The sequence below is a fragment of the Octopus sinensis genome, linkage group LG2, assembly GCF_006345805.1.
Source record: "Octopus sinensis linkage group LG2, ASM634580v1, whole genome shotgun sequence".
NCBI lineage: Eukaryota > Metazoa > Mollusca > Cephalopoda > Octopoda > Octopodidae > Octopus > Octopus sinensis.
In genome coordinates, this window is record NC_042998.1 from 31,260,871 (window position 1) to 31,284,864 (window position 23,994).

The window sequence follows — 23,994 nt, forward strand, 5'->3', positions numbered from 1 at the left end:
TAAATTTTAATATACACATCTTAGTGGATAGAAAAAGAAGAATCAGCTTAATAGTTTCAATACTGTATTGGGATTTTGTCAAAGGCTGAGTATATCTTCTTTAACTGATAATTTATCAAAACATTTCACCTGGACACTCACTGTTGACTGTTTAGTGAACTGCCTATGATGATTATAGACTCACACACTTGGGTATATATATGTGGGGTGCAAAAGTAGGTTATCATCATTGATGTTTTATTGTGTGTTTGATCATTTCTTTGGCCTCTTCTTGACTGCTTCTTCCCCTCTATCCGTGTTTATACCTCTGATGACTAATGAAGCTGATTCTTGCATGGAAGCATCTATTGCAAAGTTCACAAGGGATCCATGGTAGAGGCTTTGGTTGTTGCAGCCTCTATTTTCTTTTTTGTTACTTCTTTCCCTCTTTTCTCTGTCGTTCAGCTTCAAAATGATCTGTGACAGTGATAGAATCATACCAGCCGGGCCTGTTCTGAGCTTCAATGTCCCAGGCTTTGGGTTAGATTCCAGTCAGTTTTAGGCTTTGCTTCAGCTGGTCCTTGTATCAACAGAGGAGACGGCCATGGACTCTTCTTCCGGTGGAAGGTTCATCATATAAAATTTCATGAGGCAGCCTGGTCTCTTTCGTTCTTGCTGTGTGGCCTGCCCATCTCAGACGATGTTTCAGGATGGTGGCCTCAATGCTGCTGCTTTTCATTCTCTCTAAAATGAAGACATGGTTCACATAGTCATTTCATTTGATATTCATAGTAGAGTGGAAATTGCTCTAGTTTTTTTGAATAGGTATACAGTAAGTATCACATCAATGTTATAATACTTAATTCATTATAATTATTAGCACATTAAATTAGTTAGCCTCATTTTTGATATTTTCAGGGTCATTAATCATAATAATACATCTATCATAACTATAATAATACTTTTATCTTAACTTTTCATTTTTTTGATAAAAATGAGTATTGTATGTGTTTTATTTTTCATAACTGTATACTTACTTTTGCACCACTCTGTATACATGCATATACTTTTTACCACTCAAGTTATTAATGTAGCTTGTGTATTTAACAAAGAAATTATGTTTTAATGAGACTTGGTTTGTTTAGAACATTTTGCTATAGATATGAGAATTTTCACCTTTTTTAAAAATTATAATATAAATTTTATTTAAACTTTTATTAAAGTCAAAATTTTAAATTCAAATGTAAAGTTATTCAAATTTATATATTTCAGAATGAAGATGAAGCTAAAGATTACTGCTCTTATATTCCATTCAGCAAGCAATTTCAAGACTGCTTTGAAATTGTTCCATACCAAAAGTATTATGACCAATGTATGCGAGATATGTGTGTTAGTGAAATATTTAATCCTTATGCAATGTGTGTTGCACTTCAAGCTTATGCTAAAGCATGTGCTGACAATGGTGCCATTATTAACTGGCGTGAAAACTCTACATTAGATGAAGTTTGCTGTGAGTTGGTTTAATTTCTTAACCTTAGTTTCTATTATCTTAGTCTGTAATTACTACAATATGTTTAAAAAAATGTCACAATTATTCTTTACTTTCTTATTTACTATTAGGGAAATATGGAGATATTACAGCAATTTTCTATCATTTGCAGTAATTATGAGAAACATCGACTGTCAGTTGAGAAAGCTATTTGATATTAAAAGTATTAGTAGAGGTGTACAAGATAAATGAATGCTGGTTACAAGAAAATAAATGTAATTTGGGGATGTGGAATTTACCCACATTAGAAATAGACCCAGGAACAGTTGGGAAGAAATGGATGAACCAGTTATGAAAACATTAGTAAATAGATAACATTAAAGGGCTTACCTGTAGATGTCAACAACAAACATTCCAATTGTGCTCTTAGTAGAAATACCCTCATTCAACCTCTTAGCGTTAAACTGTCCCAAATATTCTACATGTTTTTGGTTTAAACCAGCCAGATATGGCCTCTCACACCTGTCCTACAATATCATTCATAAGAACAAATTGTGACATCATTGAAATCTCAAAGTTACAACATAATACATGATTAATTCAAAACAATGTTAATAAACATTAGATTTGACAGAGTAATCTGAATGCTAATGTAAACAGCAGTGCATTTCAAAGATATTTGTGCTCTTAGTGAAATCTCCATGAAAAATCAGTGTGATACTAAATGAACATTTTGGTACTTTGAATAACACATACAGACCGTTGCATAAGCTTCCACACTGTTTCCATCTATTTAGTTTCATACAAAGCTGGAGTTGACCCAATGATATGCAACTGCTAACATATTAAAGTCTGTGATTTTTTTTCATACCTTTTATTTGCTGGTTGCTCTCATTGGAATACAGTCACACCGAGTGTTGTCAGAAGTTTTAGTAAATTATATCCCAGTAAATATTACATTAACCCTTTTGATACCAACCTGGCTGAAACCGCCTCTGGCTGTGTAGTATGTCTTGTTTTCAAAAGTTCTGAATTAAAATCTTCCACCAAATCTTAGTCACAATTTATGTTCCTAACACTAGCCTAATGATAACTAAGTTATTTTATTAAATTCTTTATTATATTTAAAATTAATTGAAAGAGCATCTCAACAGAAATATGGTAATGATGTAAGATGGTTAAATGGAGGTAAAAAGTAGAGTTCAATATAAGGAGTTATTTTGAAAAAGGATGGAAATAAGAAGTATAAAGGAAAATAAGAGAATAAAATAAAAAAATTAAAAATATATATAGGATGTCATAGTTGCAGTTCCATTATCCAAGAAAGTGGTGTGTAGAAGTAGTAGAAATACTTCATGTCCATGTATGTAAATTCCGATAGGAGTTCATATTGTGTTGTTGCAAATGGAAAATGTGGAGATGTAGATTCCATGTGCTGTTCATCCAAGGTGTGTAAATATATATATTTCTTTTACTTGTTTCAGTCATTTGACTGCAGCCATGCTGAAGCACCACCTTTAGTCGAACAAATCAACCCCCGGGACTTATTCTTTGTAAGTCCAGTACTTATTCTATTGGTCTCTTTTTTGACAGGCTTCTTTTAGTTTCTGTCTACCAAATCCACTCACAGGGCTTTGGTCAGCCCGTGACTATAATAAAAGACACTTGTCCAAGGTGCCACACAGTGGAACTGAAGCGAGGACCATGTGGTTGGGAAGCAAACTTTTTAGCACAGCAAGGGTACATAGTTTAAGGTTTTGCATTCATGTTTAAGGTGTTGCATTCATGATTGCTAGATTGTGATTTCAATTCCTAGACTGTGTTGTGCATTGTGTTCTTGAGCAAAATACTTCGTCTCATATTGCTCTGCAATTACATTGACACCTGGTGCATGATACACCATGCACTTGTTCAGACTACATCGATTTGATGGAGAGAGCAAGTTACTGTATGGCATAAACGTGTATGGCATATCACTATAAACAAATTATTTGTGCAGGTCATTCGGTGAAAGCTGAACGCTTACAGGTTGTCTTCAACAGGAGTGTCCAACATATATACACAAATATATATATATATTTATTGAGATGAGATATATATATTTATTGTCTAAGTGACCGTAAGTCAGGGAGAAGATGCACTCATATAACTGTTAGTAGATAGGGTACATTATTCTAATTTTATAGTATTAAGTATCCATCATGGCTGGTCTTACCAATTGGTTTTGTGCAAAAAATACAATGGAGTATTAGGCAACAAACCAATTATATAGATATGCTCATCAGAGGTAGCAGACATGGAATGGAATATGGTGACTGGTCTCCTTGTGAGTGGATTAGAAGTCTGTCATATATATTTATATATATATATCACAGTACTGGTTGGTACATATATTTGGCTGGTATATCATATGCTGTTACATATCACTGGTCACAATGTACTTTCAATTCAGTCATGATTGCGCCATCCTTTTCTATCTTAACCCAAATTACTTAACTAAATTTTCTTCCCATCTTTATGGAGGCCTTCCAAGTGGTCTTTTCTAATCTCTTGGATGCCCCTGAACAACTCTATGAGCCCATCTGTAAGCTTTGGTTGTTGGAACTTGTGTTTTTGGTATTCTGTGATCGTTTACTCTGCTCCATTCTTGAATTACCTCATTTGAAATATGCTCCTGTAATGAGCATATTTCTAGCATGGATCTTTCCATGGCCTTTTGTGCCATAGCCAATTGATGTTCTATCCTCTTTGTAGTAGCTTATGTCTCACTTGCATATGAGAGCACAGGTAGGGCTGAGTTATTGAAATGTCTGGTACAAATGGTATTGTCTGTCTTTGTTTTGGTCAAATCCTTTGTTGAGTTAAACGTCTTCCATCCTGCCTTATTGTCTTTGAGATTTCTACACATCCATATCTCAGCATGTATCCTAAGAAGGCCTAATCTTTTACCTCCTCATATATATGTGTGTGTGTGTGTGTGAAGGCACATGGCTCAGTGGTTAGAGCATTGGGCTCACAATCATGAAGTTGGGATTCCTGGGCCAGGCTGTGTGTTGTGTTCTTGAGCAAGACACTTTATTTCATGTTGCCCCAGTTCACTCATCTGTAGAAATGAGTTGTGACATCACTGGTGCCAAGCTGTATCGCCAAGGTCATCAGTGGCATGGGGAGAGGAGACTGGTATGCATGGGTGGCTGCTGGTCTTCCATGAAAACAACCTTGTCCAGACTTGTACCTTGGAGGGTTATTTTCTAGGTGCAATCCCTTGGTCATTCATGACCAAAGAGGGTCTTTACACACACACACACACACACATACATGCACACACAATTACATATATACATATATATATACGTGTGTATAGATTGTGTGTATATGTGTTCGCATGCATTGCAATGTTTGTGTTTATCTCTCACTGCTTGACAGTTATGTTGTTTTATGTCCTAATGACTTAGTTGTTTGGTATAAAAGAATGACGGAATATGTGACAGACTTAAAATAAGTATTGGGGTTGATTTGATTTGATTGACTAAAACTCTTCAAAACGTTGCTCCAGTATGGCTACAGCTGAAGCAAGTAAAAGAGTTCTTCAAGTGATATAGCATGAAATTATTCATATTGTTAAAATGTCTTTATTGTTTTTTTATTGTCCTTATTCAGCTTTAGAATGCCCTGTTGGAAGTGGGCAAATATACACAGAATGTGGTTCCTTATGTGAGACAACTTGCCACGAATTATCTCAGCCACTAAGAGATTGTCAGTCAGAATGTGTCTTTGGTTGTCGTTGTCCGACTGGAACATTACTTAATAACCAGAAGAAATGTGTTAAAATAGAATACTGCACCTGCTTTGATAAATACACACAGCTGCATTATGATGCTGGGACAGCTTTGCGGAGAAAGGGAGATGATTGGTAATTTGGTTTTATTTTTTAAAGTTTAAGACTAATTATTGCTAAAAGTAGTTATATTTTAGACATGGTCATTAAAGGTAAAAGGATCAAGTCTCTGTTTGAATCTTGACTGAAACTGATTTGGTGAAATATAAGCTTTAGACGTTAGTAAAAGACAGAAAAGAAAACACATATGCATGTATACACAGATTAGTTCTATTTTATGCTTTGCAAAAGAAGGTATTTGTATTTTTAAATCCTGTCAGTTATACTGTAAGCTTTTATTTGAAAAACAATTATTTATCTTTTAAAGCTGTTATGAAATTATAAGTATTTTGAAATTAACAGTGTATGTACTCGTGGAAAATGGATTTGTCGAGAAGCAAAAGAAGAAATCATTTGTCCTAAAAACCAAATTTGGTCACTGAATGCTACAGTTGTCAAGAAACATGTGCGACTTTATCAAAGCCTGAGAAGTGTGTTTTCTTCAGTAATGAATATGAAGGCTGCAGATGTGAAAATGACCTTGTTTTGTCACCAAATGTAAGTGTCAATTTATTCGATAAAATCAGCTTAATATCAATAATATTTATTGTTAATATGGAAATTAATATAATTAAATATTTTATTATATGTTGAGGTCTACACAGTGCATATTTTTGTCATCTTGAGTTTAATTGCTGGATATTTGGTATTCTGACAAATCAGTTAATCATTATCTTTGAAGTGATTTATATTTTGAGGTTAAGATATTGGAAAATGACAATGGAAAATACAGTTTTATTTAATATATTAATCTAAAACTGTCTCTGATTGATTTTCTTTTTGTAGGGCAGTTGTATTGACAGAGATGCTTGTCCTTGTCCATATGGAGAAACATGGATGATGCCAAAGAGTACATTGAAAATTGGATGCAAAGAATTGTGAGTTAAAAATACAACATAAAGTCATACGTTTCATAACTTTGATTAAAGCATTCATCATCATTTTAATGTCTACTTTTCTTTGAAGGTGGCAAGCTGGCAGAATCATCCATCTTTTCATTTTGAGTTCAAATTCCACCAACGTTGGCTTTACCTTTCATCCTTTTGGGGTCAATAAAATCAGCAGAACTCTGAAGTTGCTTGCCTTCTCACAAAATTTGAAACCAGTATCTATTTTTCCTGCTTGCATGGATTAAATGAGAATACACTAAGGCAGAGTTTTTCTGTGGCTAGATGCCCTTCATGTTGTCAAATCTACTTGTTTCCAAGTGAGGTAATATGTCTCATAAAAAAGTATTGGGATTGTTGCTATGGTAACGGAGCTGAAGTATATAGAGTGAAGCCGGTTGACACAGATTGACCTTCAACTCTGTTATGCATGCACACTAAGTGATAACATTCTTGCTCACTTCTCTTGTTTATAGCAGTGCTTGGAAGAAGTACAGTGTGTAATGTTGTTTCACCAGACTTGCATGCATCCAGTGAATGGTAACTCTAACATGACAGTTCACCTGTCCATTCAGTGCTGCTTGTGCAGCAGTTTTTTGGCCAAGCCCAACATTCTCCAGGTCTCAAAGCACCATATTCCTCACCCTTTGTGACTTTTTCCTCTTTTCAGAAATCAAATCCTACTTGAAAGGAACAAGATTTCAAGATGTCAAGTCAAAGAAATCCAAGAGATTGTGATTAGGCAGCTGCTCACCATCCCCCAAAAGGAATTCTAGAAATGCTTGGAAACAGTACTAGATAAAGTGTGTTACTTCAGAAGGGGATACTTCAAGGGCAATTAAATGCCAAATTGATATGTGTTGTACTTTTTTACTCGTTTCAGTCACTTGACTGTGGCCATGCTGGAGCACTGCCTTTAGTCGAGCAAATTGACCCCAGGACTTATTCTTTGTAAGCCTAGTACTTATTCTATCGGTCTCTTTTGCCGAACCACTAAGTTATGGGGACGTAAACACACCAGCATCGGTTGTCAAGCGATGTTGGGGGTACAAACACAGACACACAAACACACACACACACACACACACACACACACACACACATATATATATATATATATATATACATACATAAATATATACATATATATATATACATATACGTATATACGATGGGCTTCTTTCAGTTTCCGTCTACCAAATCCACTCACAAGGCTTTGGTCGGCCCAAGGCTATAGTAGAAGACACTTGCCCAAGGTGCCACGCAGTGGGACTGAACCCGGAACAATGTGGTTGGTAGTGTTGTACTTTTCTTTTTATAGCAGCAATCCCAATACTTTTGGATCAAACCTTATCTGTGTATATCTCCAAGTCTCTCAAACAAGAAACTGCCTGAATATGTTTACATTGAGAAGTGGAAACAAGCAAAACTGTATGAATGAACCTTTGATTCAAACAATAAGTAGATTAAATTATTTAGATAATAATTTCTAGTTTTGGTACAAGATCACAGATTTTTATAATACTGGTATAATTAATTGACTTGAATAGAAAAAAAATGGTACATGTCATTAATTTGCTGAAGTTCGTGGCATCACTGACTGAACTACTTAGTAATTAAGGTTTGTTGCTAAATATCTACTTTGCACAAAATAGACAGGATAAAAGGATGTTTTCTGTGGAAACATAAATCAAATTTCTAGCATCTTAACTCAGCTGTATTACTAAGTTTCTTATGGAAACACAAGTGAAGCAAGTGAAGTACCTTAAGAGCTGTTTATTAATATGTAAATAGTGTAATCACAGAGACAGTATCCATTTAAATTATTAATGTTCTTCATTGTGCATGTTTTTCTGTGCTGATATGCATCAGACTAAAATATATTTATTCCTATAACAATGTGCTATTAAAACAAACCAGCTCAGGCAATTATGGAAAAACCTATCTACATAGATGCAGGTGTGGCTGTGTGGTAAGAAAGTTGCTTCTTAACCACATGGTTTTTGGTTCAGTCCCACTGTGTGACACTTTGGGCAAGTGTCTTCTGCTATGGGCTTGGGCCAACCAAAGCCTTTTTATTGGATTTGGTAGAAGAAAATTGAAAGAAGCCCACCGTATGTGTGTGTCTCTTTGTGTTAGTCCCCACCACCACTGAACAACCAGTGTTGGTGTGTTTATGTCACTGTAACTTAGCACACTAGCAAAACAGATTGATAGAATAAGTACCAGGCTTAAAAAAATAAGTGCTTAAGGATACTGTCACACATGTATACATGAGTATGTGTATGTTTGGGTCACTTTGCCTTGATATCATAAGATAGTTGTAGGCAAGTGTCACTATCGTCCACGCCATGTCATTCATTTCTAGTCGTCTGTGAAAACATATCTGTACATGGGAAAGTATTCCCTTACATATTAGGTTGTCTGGAAAGTTCTGAGCATGTTTTAATATGCAAAATGAGATATATACTTCATGAACTGTACTTTTAGAAACTTCCAACTTCTCTGCAAGTTCTCTACTCGAGATATTTGAGTATTCTTCGATTTTTGCCTTCAAAATATCTTCATACAATTTTGAAGGTCTTCCACTACGACTGCATTCTTCCAAGCTAAATTCCCCAGCTTTAAATTTTGCAAATTATCTTCAGACAGTTGATTTACCTACAAAATCATTACCATAATCTTCACAATTTTTTTTTGCAAGTCTCGCAGCATTTTCTCCTTTTTTAAAAAGTAAAAGCATTACAACGCAAATATGAAATTTTTGGTTATCCATTTCAAATGTTAATAAATGGTAACCGGAATGAAAGATACATATATTTTTAGTCAGGAACAAAGAAGTGGTGCTTTACCACTTGACTTTGCCTTTCATCATTTCGGGGTCGATTAAATAAGTACCAGTTATGTACTGGCGTCGATATAATCGACTTAACCAGTGTGTCTGTCCTTGTTTGTCCTCTCTGTGTTTAACCCTTGTGGGTAGTAAAGAAATAGGTATATGTTGTATCTGGGGAGAGTCATATTATCTTAATGCCTTATTGTCTAACACATTCACCGATTTGATTTTCATTCATATTTTTTCTTCCAAAATTTTTATTGCTTTTGCAATCTTGTCAATGGATTATATTAATATAATTGTTCTTAAAGTCTACATAATTTATTCATTGAGGTATTACTAATAGAAAAAGATGAATATGATGTTGCAATATTGGCTTCAAATTTTGGCACAAGGCCAGCAATTTTGAGGGAGGGGATAAATCGATCAAATCAACCCTGGTAGTCAACTGGTACTTATTTTGCCAACTCCAAAGAGATGAAAAACAAAGTTGATCTCGGCACATAATTTGTACTCAGACTGTAAAGATGGATGAAATGCTGCTAAGCATTTTTTCTACCATGCAAATGCTACCGTCAGCTCTCCAGCTTAGTTTTATTACTAACTAGACTACCTGTGACCCAGTGGGTCACTGACAGTTTGGGTTATAAAACGTTGAAGCTGATTTCAACATTGCATTGAAATGAAAGTTAATTTTATGATGATTCAGTTAAATATTTCAATTTGTTTGTGTCATCACAGGTCTGATTTACAAGTTCATGTTTAAGGTTTTATTGGTTATTTACAGCATCTAATAGAAATAGAATTTCTGGGATAAACTTGAACTCCAGTAACAGCATTTATCTATGGCATGTATGCAGACTTCTACAAAAATGCAAAAGAAATTGTTATATAATGTAAACAAAATTAATGGAAACAATTTTCACAGTATTACATATTCCAATTTGAGGGTTATGTTACTTTCTGAGTATTTTCCCATAATGCACTGTTTTGGCTATTTATGAAAGTACCCCAAAAAACCACATATCTTGGGAATCTGTAGTCTAGTTTATGCGAAACTTGTTTTATTCCATTTGTATTCACATTTCAGGGGTACCTTACTTTCAGAGTATTTTTGCATTATGCATCAGTTTGGCTGTATTAAATTACAGACAAGCACGCATGCAAGCAAGCAATTAATCACAGAGTTTTAGTAGTATATAGATATTGCAACATCATAAAGTGGCAAGCTGACATGCTGGGCTCAATGCTTAGCAGCATTTTGTCTATCTTTAGGTTCTGAGTTCAAATTCTACTGAGGTTGACTTTGCCTTTCATCATTTCAGGGGTCAATAAAATAAGTACCAGTTGAACACTGGGCCAATGTAATTGATTTATTCCCTCCCTCAAAATTGCTAGCCTTGTGCCAAAATTTGGAATCAACATTAATAATAAAACTTTCGTGTGTGTACTTCCATGAGTGTGTCTAACTCCACAAAAGTCTTTCTCTTAAAATTGCATAAAATATAACAAACAAATAAGTTTCATGACAGCATTCAAATAAAAACTACTGCAATGAAAGTGAATATAATGATTAAAATGCTGCTTTGAACAACACTGGATAGAAACTTGAAAATATGAAACCTGAATAAAATGATATTGGCATAACTAACAAAAGTTGAGTAACTTTATTTGGCATATATTTTTCAGGCAATGTTTGAATGCTATATGGGTTGATATCAGACTCCAAAACAGTTGCCCTGGTAAGAGTTTCTTTACTTATATTCTTTTTTGATAATTAAATTGAAGGAATAACTAATTCATCACTTACTTAAAATTTAAATATATATTTTGTTACAGCCATATCACGTTGAAAGCACCGGTTCTTGTCTGATCACCTGTGTTAAGCAATGTTTAGCCTAGTGAGTACTTAGATAGGTGACCACTTGGGAAACCTAGGTACTGTAAGCATCTCATACTTGGTCAATGCCAGCCCTCCACCCTGAGTGGCTCCTGTGCTGGTAGCATGTAAAAAGCACCATCCAAACATAGCTGATGCCAGTACCGCCTGACTGGCTCCTGTGCCACTGGCACGTAAAAAGGACCCACTACACTCTCGGAGTGGTTGGCATTAGGAAGGACATCCATCTGTAGAAACATTGCCAGATCAGATTGGGGCCTGGTTTGCCAGTCCTGGTTTGCCAGTCCTGGTTTGCCAGTCCCTAGTCAAACCATCCAACTCATGCCAGCATGGAAAACGGACGTTAAATGATGATGATGATGATGATCTTTATTAACATTTTAGAATTATAATTAATTAGCTTTTATATTGTTATTAATGGAGGAGTATATGAACCTTAATGATAGAGAACTTTGTTTATACACATTTCAGTTCAATCGTTTATCATCTAAACTGACTGTATCTGGTCTGAAATATTATGTTTTGTGTTCAAACTGGCCATATCCAACTTCTCACACCAACCCAATAATGTCATTTATAACATAAACAATTACATCATTGAAATTTCAAAACTATGAGATAATGTATGATTAATTAAAAACAATGACCCTATTGCGGACTACCTCATTGACAAATGACAGTGACCTTCTCTTCGTGGCAAGGTGATTTCAATGGACATGTTGGACGACATGTCGGGGGCTTCCATGGTGTCCATGGAGGCTACGGTTTTGGCTCTCGAAATGAGGAGGGAACCAGGCTGCTGGAGTTCTGCGATGCAAATGACCTTATGGCCTGCAATACCCACTTCAGGAAACCCACCTCTCACCTAGTCACCTACCGTTCTGGCAGACACACCAGCCAGATTGACTACATCCTTGCCAGAAAAAGGGAAAGAGGGCTGATTATAAATGCCAAAACCTTCCCAGGTGAAGAATGTACTCCCCAACATAGATTAGTAGTTAGCGACTTCAGGATCAGAGCTAAATGGTTGCCCAGAAGAAGACCAGCTTGGAGGAGAAGGGTCTGGAAGCTTAAAGATCCTGCAAATGGACAGAGATTTAGAGACATACTACTCGAAGCCTCTGACGAAATAGAAGGGGATATAGCTTCACTTAATGTGGAAGACAACTGGAGATTCCTACGGGACAATCTGCTGACAGCCACTGACCAGATCTGTGGATGGAGCAAAGTACCATCTCGACCCAGAGTAACATGGTGGTGGAACACTGTGGTTGACAGGGCTATTAAACAAAAGAGACAGGCTTGGAAGGACTGGAAGAAAGGTAGTAGCAGGGAATTGTATCAGACAGCCAAAAGGGAAGCTAGGAGAGAGGTTTATTTAGCCAGAGGGGAAGCGGATAAGAAAAAATTTGCCAATGTTCTGAGCTGTGAGGATGAAAGACTTGAGGTATTTCGTGTTGCAAGACAGTGTGTGAGAGAGAATCGTGATGTGGTATGAGAGAAGTGTGTTCGCATGGATGATGGTTCACTTGCGCTAAATGAGGATGCAAAGAGAGAGGTTTGGAGATGCCACTATGAAAGGTTGCTGAATAAAGAAAATGAATGGGATAAAGAGAGTCTGCCGAATGTTGACCCAACAGAGGGACCAGCTATCCGAGTTGATAGTTCCGTGGTAGCTAAGGCAATTAGAAGCATGAAGACAGGGAAAGCCCCAGGCCCATCAGGAATTACTGCAGAGATGCTCAAAATATCTGGCAGTGTTGGCTATAACCTAGTCACCCGTATAGTCAACCAGGTGATACACGAAGGAGTCATACCCAATGACTGGTGTAGCAGTATACTAGTCAACTGCTACAAAGGTAAAGGTGATGCCCTAGATACAAATAATTACAGAGGTATCAAGCTGTTGGATCAGGTAATGAAGGTTACGGAGAGGGTCATAGTCCAACTAATTAGAGAGAGAGTTAGTTTAGGTGAGATGCAGTTTGGGTTTGTCCCAGGGAAAAGCACCACTGATGCTATATTCCTGGTAAGGCAGCTGCAGGAGAAATACCTAGCCAAAGATAAGCCCCTGTACCTGGCTTTCGTTGACATGGAGAAAGCCTTTGATAGGGTCCCCCGATCCCTTATCTGGTGGTCAATGAGGAAACTAGGGATAGATGAATGGCTGGTGAGGGCTGTGCAAGCCATGTACAGAGATGCCGTAAGTAAGGTTAGAGTTGGCAACATGTACACAGAAGAATTCAAAGTAGAGGTTGGGGTCCACCAGGGTTCAGTACTCAGCCCCCTCCTATTTATCATAGTCCTCCAGGCAATTGTGGAGGAATTCAAGACAGGTTGCCCCTGGGAGCTCCTCTATGCTGACGATCTCGCTCTAATTGCTGAGTCACTATCAGAACTGGAGGAGAAGTTCCAGGTGTGGAAGGAGGGTTTAGAATCGAGGGGCCTTAGAGTCAACCTAGCTAAAACCAAAGTACTAATAAGTACAAAGGTAGACAATCCACAAATATCCTCAGGAAGATGGCCCTGCTCGATCTGTAGAAAAGGTGTAGGTAGAAACTCTATAAGATGTACCCAGTGTAAGCTATGGACACATAAGAGGTGCAGCAATGTCAAAGGTAGGCTAACTGGGAAGATAGTTTTTGTATGTGGCAGATGCTCTGGAGCATTGACCTCCGAAAATCTGCAGAAAACAACTTCCGTCACATTCCGGGGGGAAAAACTAGAAGTAGTTGATAGCTTCCATTATCTAGGTGACCAAGTCAGTAGTGGGGGTGGGTGCGCTGAAAGTGTAACTGCTAGAATAAGAATAGCCTGGGCAAAGTTTAGGGAGCTCTTACCTCTGCTGGTGACTAAAGGCCTCTCGCTCAGAGTAAAAGGCATACTGTATGATGCATGTGTACGAACAGCTATGCTACATGGCAGTGAAACATGGGCCGTGACTGCTGAAGACATGTGTAAGCTCGTGAGGAACGAAGCCAGTATGCTCCGATGGATGTGTAATGTCAGTGTACTTACTCGACAGAGCGTTAGTACCTTGAGAGAAATGTTGTACCTAAGAAGCATCAGTTGTGGTGTGCAAGAGAGACGATTGCGCTGGTATGATCATGTGCCGAGAATGGATGAAGATAGGTGTGTGAGAAAGTGCCAATCCCTAGCAGTTGAGGGAACCTGTGGAAGAGGTAGACCCAGGAAAACTTGGGACGAGGTGGTGAAGCACGACCTTCGGACGTTAGGTCTCACTATGGAAATGACTAGAGACCGAGACCTTTGGAAGTATGCTGTGCGTGAGAAGACCCGCCAAGACTAGTGAAGCCATAATCCGTGGCCCCTACCTGGGACGTAGTCAGTCCACCTGTGCATACCTTCCTTCTTGTGACACTTGTGAAGACCTGTTGAGGCAAGTGAAAATCGAATCAAATCAAATCAAATCGAACCAAATCAAAATAGATGAACATCAATGGAATTTGTATCCTTGTGGTACCAGTGCCAGTGGCACATAAGAAAACCATCCGAACGTGACCGTAGCCAGTACTGCAACGACTGGCCTCCGTGCTGAGGGCACGTAACAAACACCATCCGAGCGTGGCCGTCCGCCAGCCTCGTCTGGCACCTGTGTCGGTGACACATAAGAAAACACCATCCGAGCGTGGCCGTCAGCCAGCCTCGTCTGGCACCTGTGTCGGTGGCACATAAAAAGCACCATCCGAGCGTGGCCGTCTGCCAGCCTCGTCTGGCACCTGTGTCGGTGGCACATAAAATCACCCACTACACTCTCGGAGTGGTTGGCGTTAGGAAGGGCATCCAGCTGTAGAAACACTGCCAGATCTGCCTGGCCTGGTGCAGCCTTCGGGCTTGCCAGACCCCAGTTGAACCGTCCAACCCATGCTAGCATGGAAAGCGGACGTTAAACGATGATGATGATGATGATGATGAATGAGAGTTAATATGCATTACATTTGGTAAAGTAATCTGAATGCTAAATGGTTAATGGAATCTTGGTAAATTTCTCCAGTGCATTTAAAAACAAGTAAAATTTAGTATATTTTCAAACTGAAAAGTATGCTGTGTAAAGTGACAAATTTCAAGCTATTGTTTTGGCTATGTTGATGTGTGTGTGTGTGGATGTGTCTATATACACATATTATTGTGTCAAGACAAGAATACAGATAGTTTTCAGGAAATGCATACTTGCAGAAATTCCAGTTAGCTACATGAAAAGCTCATAAAGTTGATTAGGTTAATGAGTAATGTTACTCGTTAAGATGATTAGCTTTTTTCAGTATGTTTTTGTGTTAAAATAAAATTTTCAAACAAAATTTAATTTCAGCTCTGAACTCATAACAGATTTATAGATGTAAGCTTGACCATGTGGTTAAAAATTTTATTTCACCACCATGTGGGTTTAGATTCTCTTCTACTTTGTGGCACTTTGGACATTGTTGTCCCTGGTATATAATTCCTGATAGCTCAAGCTTTGTGAATAAAATTTTATAGATGGTGACAACAAATGTCTGCTGGATATATTGTACCTATCTTTAGGTTGTAGGCTTAATTCAGTTTAATGTCACTTTTAGAAGGGTCCACTTTGATGCGTTCATTTGACTCTGGTCTGAGGTTTCTTACTCCCTTTTTCCTATCAGGCTGAAAATGCACTGCAAGAGGTCACAGTCACCACCCATTCTCTAATGATTTACCTGTAAAAAATGATTCTTCTTAAGTGGACATATAAATGTCTTCTGTTTGTATTTCCTATAATCTTTATCCACAATCCGACATCTACAGATGTTTCATAAAAGTCTCCTAAATATAAACATTTGCTAAAGAATATCTTTAAGATAAAGAATAATTCTAAAAGAAATACACAGACACACAATATATATATATATATATAATATAGAATATCTGTGTCTGTCTATATATATATAATTGAGAGATTCAAAAATCTAAATGTAGGAAGTTAATAAGCTTCAAGCAGTCTGTGGTATGTTATTTTGGTGTTCCTTAATGACAATGTAACCTTCATATAATTAAGGTATCTTCAGCCTGATTAGTAGCTGGCTGAGTACTCCTCATTGGGTAATCATTATATCTGAGGACTTGCTAGCTAGGAAACAAACATATGTAGCCGGGATGTTACCTGTATTATTCCCTCAATTTGAATGTTTTTATATATATATATATATAAGCGCAGGAGTGGCTGTGTGGTAAGTAGCTTGCTTACCAACCACACGGTTCTGGGTTCAGTCCCACTGCGTGGCACCTTGGGCAAGTGTCTTCTACTATAGCCTTGGGCCGACCAAAGCCTTCTGAGTGGATTTGGTAGACGGAAACTGAAAGAAGCCTGTCGTATATATGTATATATATATATGTGTGTGTGTGTGTGCGTGTATGTTTGTGTGTCTGTGTTTGTCCCCCTAGCATTGCTTGACAACCGATGCTGGCGTGTTTATGTCCCCGTCACTTAGCGGTTCGGCAAAAGAGACCGATAGAATAAGTACTGGGCTTACAAAGAATAAGTCCCGGGGTCGAGTTGCTCGATTAAAGGCAGTGCTCCAGCATGGCCGCAGTCAAATGACTGAAACAAGTAAAAGAGTAAAAGAGATATATACACCTCATCATTTAACGTGTGTTGTCCATGCTGGCATGGGTTGGATGGTATGACCATAACTGGCAAGCTGGGGTGGGGCAGCACCAGGCTCCAGTCTGATTTGGCATGGTTTCTATGGCTGGATGTCCTTCCTAACACCAACCACTATACAGAGTGTGCTGGATGCTTTTATGTGGTATCACATGTGAGCTTTTACGTGATGCTGCACAGGTGCTTTTACGTGTCATTACAGAAGTGCTTTAATGTGTCTCCACACAGGTGCTTTTACATGTCACTGCACAGGTGCTTTTATATGACACTGCACAGGTGCTTTTACATGTTGCCATATGGGCACATACAGATATGATATAGAAAATAAGGTAAAAATAAAATTCAGGATTTTATATTATCAAGTAGTATTCCTCACAGAAAAGTAGAACTTGAATTTATTATTTAAACTTTTGAGTTTTAATTAATTTTATCTTTATATTTATTGTTATTCTTTTTAGCCACATGTTGGGCATCAGGTGATCCTCATTATTTTACCTTTGATGGCATTCACTATACATTTGAAGGAGATTGTGAATATGTTTTGACAGAGGCTGTCGATAAAACATTTGCAATTACTATTAAAAATGTCAAATGTGGCTTTCCTGCAGTCACTTGTACCAAAGACATTGTTGTCCATTTGCTCAATAATAAGGTCCATTTTGTAATGGACAAGATTCCCACTATTGATGGTGTAAAAATCTCTGACAGAGGAATAACAACACCAGGATTTTCGATAAAGAAATCAGACTTCTACTACTCATTATTTACCGATATAGGATTAACTGTCCAATGGGATCAAGGTAATAAGCATTCATTGTATTACTTTAGTTCATCCATTTTTCAATGAATTTTAAAAACAAATGCTCAGCAAATGATTTTCTTTTAGAATGTCTTTCATAATTATTAAATTTGCTCATATATTTACATATATTATATTCAGTTTAGGAATATGCAGTAAAAGTTAATTTCGAGCTTCAGAAAAAACGTTAATCTTGATTTTAAAGAGTAAATTCAGATATGAATATAATCAATTGAAGACAACAATCATTATAAAAATGATAAATGGTAGGAAATCTGTCTTGAGATTAAGAGATTACGGAAACATATTTTAAGTTGTCATCAATATTATTAATATTAAACAAACTCATTTTATTACATTTATGCTTAAGATTAAAGGAAAATAAAGAAATGCTTTTGCTCTCAATGTTTTGATTTTCACACTTAACAGGTACAAGGGTGTATGTGCATTTAGCAGAAAACTGGATGGGAAAAGTTCAAGGGCTGTGTGGTAATTTTGATCGAGATTCTACCAATGATTTTATGTCAAGATGTGAATCTATTGAACGTGTTCCTTCAGCATTTGCCCACAGCTGGAGAGTGTTTGATTGTCCAATGGTTCCCCAGAACAAGCCTGAAAATAATGTTCACCCTTGTGTTGTAAGTAATCTTGTTTTCACTTTGATGTTCACAATTAAAATAGAGACTCTTTTGGAAAGAAAGAAATCATCTCAGTTATATACTTCTCTTTTATCTTTTACATATTATTTCAGCAGTTTGATTGAGGCCAAGCTAGATCACTGCCTTGAAGGGTTTTAGTCAAACAAGTCACCCCCAGGAGTTTTTTTTAACCTTGTACTTATTCTATTGGTCTCTTTTGCCAAACGGCTAAGTTATGGGGACATAAACACACCAAAACCAGTTGTCAAGCAGTGGTAGACAACTAACAAACACAAAGACACACACACACACGCATATACACAAAGTGGCTGAGTTCCTCTTGAGCGTTGGGCCTGACAGAGACAAAGAGACTATCAATAAATCACAAGGACAGACATTTGATAAAGTGGGGCTGTTCTTGGCCATGGTCAGCTATATGTTGCATTCTCAAATTATCTGATGTTAGAGTTAAAGTTATCAACACTGACAAATAAGGGAAAAGAAGAAGGAGAACTTACATGAAGAACATAGTCTGCAAAGAAGGATTGGATTGAAAGCTGTACACAAATTGAAATGTGTATTGACTCTGACCCATTGCCTGGCTTATAAGTTATCAGTGGTTTTCAGAGTATGCTATGTTGCATTAAATTTTTAGCCCCATAAAATAGTGACCCCTATATTTTACATATAAAATTTTTGTTTTCTAGATATGAGATTATGACCATACAAATTTTAAAATGTAATTTTTTTCCTGTTTATGGGAAAAATGGAAAAATAAGAGTGAATATTTATTTTATGAGTGTTGTGTATTAAGTCTATAAAATTGTGCATAAAGTATATAATGTATATATATAAAGTGTATTAAGTAATCATTGTATTCCAATTTCCTTCACTTTCCAATGAATAGCAGACTATATTTTCATACAGACACAGATTTCGATTTCAGGATTTTTGGATAAAGTTTTCAAGAATAACGCAATAGGTTTACTATTAATTCCATAAAATATTCATGGGTTCTGCTAGCTACAAATAAGTACCACAACAAAGGACTATTATCAAATATTAATTGACAATGTTTCTTGAAAGTTATCATTATAAAATTACTTTATTAGTGTTTGTTCAAGTAGTTTCAAGTAACCTGACCGTTTAAGCACTAATGATAATGGTATTCCTCCTCCTCACCACCCACTCCCCTGCTGCTGCCACCACCATCGCCACCACCACTACAGCTACTAAATATGGATTATGTTTTTGATTTCAGTGATTTCAGATTTTGCAATTTTTAATTTCCAAAAATATGTAAATAAATGAATTTATAATATTTATTTTCCAGTTTAACTCTATAAGGAAACAGTGGGCTATGGAAAGTTGTGGTACAATAAAAAAAGGCTCTTTGTTTGCAAGCTGCCGTAATATCCTGCCTGATAATGTTGTCAAAGAATATTATGAAGATTGTCTCTATGATGCTTGCGGGTAAGTCTATACAGCCTTATTATTGTGAAATGATAAATATATAATGATAAGCACAAGGGTGGCTGTGTGGTAAGAAGCTTGCTTCCCAACCACATGGTTCTGAGTGGAACCTTGGGCAAGTGTCTTCTACAGTAGCTTTGGGCTGATCAGAATCTCGTGAGTGGATTTGGTAGTCAGAAACTGAAAGACACGTGTCATAGAGAGCGAGAGAGACACATGGGGTGGCCAAAGCATTATGGTTTGGGGTGCTATAGGCCTGAATCAGAGAATTGGGCCCCATGTGTTCCAAAATGTTGATGCAGGCAGAGAGAATGACATCACAGTGCAGCACTACATTGACCAGGTCCTAAGACCTCACACTGTGCCCTTCTTCATGTATTTCCATAGCCATGTGTTCCAGCAGGACAATGATCCCTCTCACATGGCTAGGGTCACCATGGAATTCCTGCATCAGCACAACATCAGAACTGTGCTGTAGCTGGCTCTCAGACTGCATTTGAATCCAATTGAACACCTGTGGGATGAAATACAGAGATGGCTGAACCAAGTGGTCTCAAAGCCAACAACTTGTGTGGAACTAGAGGCAGCTTTTCTCAGGGTGTGGGTACAGGTGCCAATGGCTTTTGTGAACTGCATTATGCACTCCATGTACTGACAGTGTATGGCCATTTTGAATGCCCAGGGAGGGCATACATGGTGTTGAACATATCTCAGCTTACAATCTTGATGTGCTGGATCTGCCCACTACCAGAACACATGACAGTGGCCCATAGACTGTGGTCAAAGTGCATCCAAGAAATTGACTTTATCAGGTTCATCAAAATATATCTCTGATATAACAAAATTAAAATATATTTCACAGTCACACACGTCTTGTGTTTCTTTTGCAGTTCATGTATGTATATATTTATGTGTTTGTGTTTGTTTCCTCACCATTGCTTGATAACTGATGCCTTGTGTGTTTATGTCCCCCTAACTTAGTGGTTCAGCAAAAGACACCGATAGAATAAGTACTAAGCTTACAAAGAATAAATTCTGAAGTTGATTTTTTTGGCTAAAACTCTTTAGGTGGTGCTCCAGCATGGCTGCAGACAAATGGCTGAAACAAGTAAGAGAATATATTTTATCTTTTGTTTCAGCTATCAGACTGAAGAATTTCAACCTTTTAATAAAATAAGTCCTGGGGTCAATACATTCGACTAAAAATTCTTCAAGGTATTGCCTCAGCATGGCCGCAGTCTGATAGCTGAAACAAAAGATAAAATATATTCTCTTACTATCGGTCACTTTTGCTGAACCGCTAGATTACAGGGACATAAACACACCAGCACTGGTTGTCAAGCAGTGGTTAGGGGACAAACACAGACATAAAGACATGTATATACACACACACGTGCATATATATATATATATATATATATATATAATATATATATGTACTTATATATATATATGATGGGCTTCTTTCATTTTTCGACTACCAAATTCACTCACAAAACTTTGGTCATCCTGAGTATATAGTAGAAGACACTTGCCCAAGGTGTAACAATATGGGCCTGAACCCTGAGTCATGTGATTGGGAAGCAAGCTTCTTACCACACAGCCATGCCTATGAAGAGGCATTTTGCATTTGAGAATTGTGCAAAATATTAAAATATTCTTTTAAGCATGGATCTAATAACATTGGGTTATTGTAACAGTTAATAAAACAATAGCAATGTTTAAGAATTTGATTATAAAGTTTTCTCATTTTTCTAACTAATTATTGGGGATAGGTTTCTGTATATCAAATTATAAACCTCAAAATAATTTATAGATTTATGTTTTTATTAATAATAGAGTAAAATCTTCATACTTGTAGCTGCGAAGTAGATAAATAATGTGATTATGATACATAAAGAAAATTTACTGTTACCTTGAACTATTTGCAATATTATTTAGATTATGTTTCTCCAGTAATTTTCTGGTATTAATAGTAACTTGTGTTAATAAATACTTCTGCTGAAACAAAACCAACTTTATAATTTGTTATAATGATAATCAAAATAGCTCAGCAGTGTTACCTCTATTACTTGTCACTTTATCATTGAATCTCAAAAAGGTGGCAAGCTGGCAGACTCATTAGCATGCTGGGCAAAATGCTTAGTAACATTTTGTCTGTCTTTGCATTCTGAGTTTAAATTCCACCGAGGTTGTCTTAGCCTTTCACCTTTTCAAGTTCAATAAAATACGTACAATTTGATCATTGGGGTTGATGTAATTGACTTATCCATCTTCTGAAATTGCTGGCCTTGTCCCAAAATTGTTAAACATAATTGAATCTCTAAGTGGATGTCAATTCTTCTTTAACCCTTTTGTTACTGTATTTATTTTCAGATGCTCTGTGTTTCTTCCAATTATTTAAAATTTAACAAAGAATTTAGTAAAATAACAACATTATAATTAAGCTAGTTTTAGGAACATAAATTGTGACTAAGGTTTGGTGGAAGATTTTAATTCAGAACTTTGGAAAATCAGACATTTGTACTAAAGAGCCAGAGCCAGTTTCAGCCGGGTTGGTAATGAAAGAATTAACTGACATTTTGTTGATAATTTGATTGAATCTTGTAATCATATTTACATGCCAAAAATCATATGTATATGATAATTCATGTTCTTGTCAGATTATTTTACTTTAAAATTGTTTCTTCTTTCCATGCTTTAGCTGTAATCTTGGAGGTGATTGTGAATGTCTGTGTACTGCAGTAGCCAATTTTGCTACCAAGTGTGCTACTAATGGAATTCCTGTAAATTGGCGTTCTTCTGAACTCTGTGGTAGGTTGCTAAATTTTAGTAGAGAAATAGCAAGATACAAAAAAATTATATACATGTATCTCAGTAATTGAGATAAAACCTCTTCTTTCAGTACAAGATCCCTCCCACCACCACTTTCAGTCAAGGAGTCTTGTCTTGTTGGGAACTTCGCTAGTGCTGGTATCACAAAAAAAAAACAAAACAAAAAATACAGTTGAGTAAAGTGGCTGGTATTAGAAAAGGCATCCACTTTAAAACTGTACCCAAACAGACATTGGAGGTCTATGAAGTTCTCTGAACTGTTGGATTCTGTGCAACTATCCAACCCAAGATAGCATGGAATATTTAATGTTCTAAGACATTTATGCTAAGAGAGATATAAAGATTACCTTTTAGTATTAATACTGTTTCCATCACTAAAAATTAATTTGTTTATTTACACACACACACACGCACGCGCACAGGCGTGCACGCACACGCACGCATGCACACACACACACACACACAGATAACGTTACTGCTACTTCAGAATACTCCTTATTATTAATATTGTCAATATTTATACCCCAGGAATCTTATATAGTTAAGGAAATATATTCAGAATTATCCAACGGAATATTCCTTTAATTTCTTGTCTTTTAAGAACTTTATTGGGTTTATATGTTAACTGTTGAATAACATATTTTGAATACCTAACTGAGAGCAAACTGGTAATCATTTTGGAGTAATCCCTTATATATATATATGGGGTCTGATCAATAAGTATCTGGACTATTGCCATAGTAAAAAAGCTGAAGCATGAAGAGTGAAGCTGTTTGGCAAAGATTGACCTTGAAATCTACTGTGCATGCACGCTAAGTTTTAACATTCTAGCTCACATCTATTGTTTACAGCAGTGCTTGGAAGTAAGGTGTGTAGTGTGTGATCATCGCAATGGCCATGACAGGAAGTTTTCATGGCAATACCTGCTCAGAGGCCTACACAAAGTTGCAGAAAGTGTATGGAGAGAAGTGTATGAGCCGTACACAAGTGTACAAGTGGGTTAAGAAGTTTCCAAGATAGCTGAAAAATATTGATTTTGACAAACGATCTGGGAGGCCAACAACCAGCAGAACTGAGAAAAAACATCACAGATGTGTGTGCAGCTGTGAGGAGACATCATTGAATCACCATCCGTGAGTTATCAGAGGATGTGCATATTAGTTACGGTTCAGTTTAGTCCATTATTACTGAAGATTTGGGTATGAGACGCATGTCCGCTAAATTTGTGCTAAAACTGCTTTCGGTTGACCCAAATGGCTCCTGTGTTTCAGTTGCACAAGATCTTGATTGTGTTGAGAATGATGAAAATTTTTTCAAAACTTAACATAGACCTCTGAGTAGGTATCTCCAAGCTTTTTGCAAAATTTGATGCAGGTTCTCTGCTCAACTTTCTCTGTCATTGTTATTGTGACAATCACATGATACACACCTTCCTTCCAAGCACTGCTGTAAACAGCAGAAGTGTGCTAGAAAGTTAAAACTTAGAGCTCATGCACAGCAGAGTTCAAGGTCAGTCTGTGCCAAGTGGCTTTATTCTACGTGCTTTAGCTTCATTACTATGGCAATAGTCCAGATACTTA

The 23,994-nt window shown here is 36.8% G+C and overlaps 2 protein-coding genes and 1 pseudogene across 2 annotated transcripts in view; all 3 read left to right on the forward strand.

Annotated features, from left to right (window-relative positions):
* LOC115224407 (SCO-spondin-like) overlaps positions 1–51 on the forward strand; it is a 48,764-nt gene extending 48,713 nt beyond the window's left edge. The window contains exon 24 of the mRNA XM_036500723.1: positions 25–51. Coding sequence (XP_036356616.1) covers positions 25–51 — 27 coding nt within the window. The remainder of the gene's footprint in view (positions 1–24) is intronic.
* A 1,328-nt stretch (positions 52–1,379) lies between these two features.
* The window catches only part of LOC115232619 (mucin-2-like), a 94,896-nt gene continuing 72,281 nt past the window's right edge, over positions 1,380–23,994 (forward strand). The window contains exons 1-9 of the mRNA XM_036500727.1: positions 1,380–1,489; positions 5,129–5,381; positions 5,709–5,850; positions 6,192–6,283; positions 10,818–10,870; positions 17,128–17,469; positions 17,898–18,106; positions 19,440–19,579; positions 22,284–22,393. Of these exons, the coding sequence (XP_036356620.1) occupies positions 1,396–1,489; positions 5,129–5,381; positions 5,709–5,850; positions 6,192–6,283; positions 10,818–10,870; positions 17,128–17,469; positions 17,898–18,106; positions 19,440–19,579; positions 22,284–22,393 (1,435 nt within the window). The 5' untranslated portion in view covers positions 1,380–1,395. The remainder of the gene's footprint in view (positions 1,490–5,128; positions 5,382–5,708; positions 5,851–6,191; positions 6,284–10,817; positions 10,871–17,127; positions 17,470–17,897; positions 18,107–19,439; positions 19,580–22,283; positions 22,394–23,994) is intronic.
* Positions 10,960–11,078, forward strand: LOC115208897 (annotated as a pseudogene).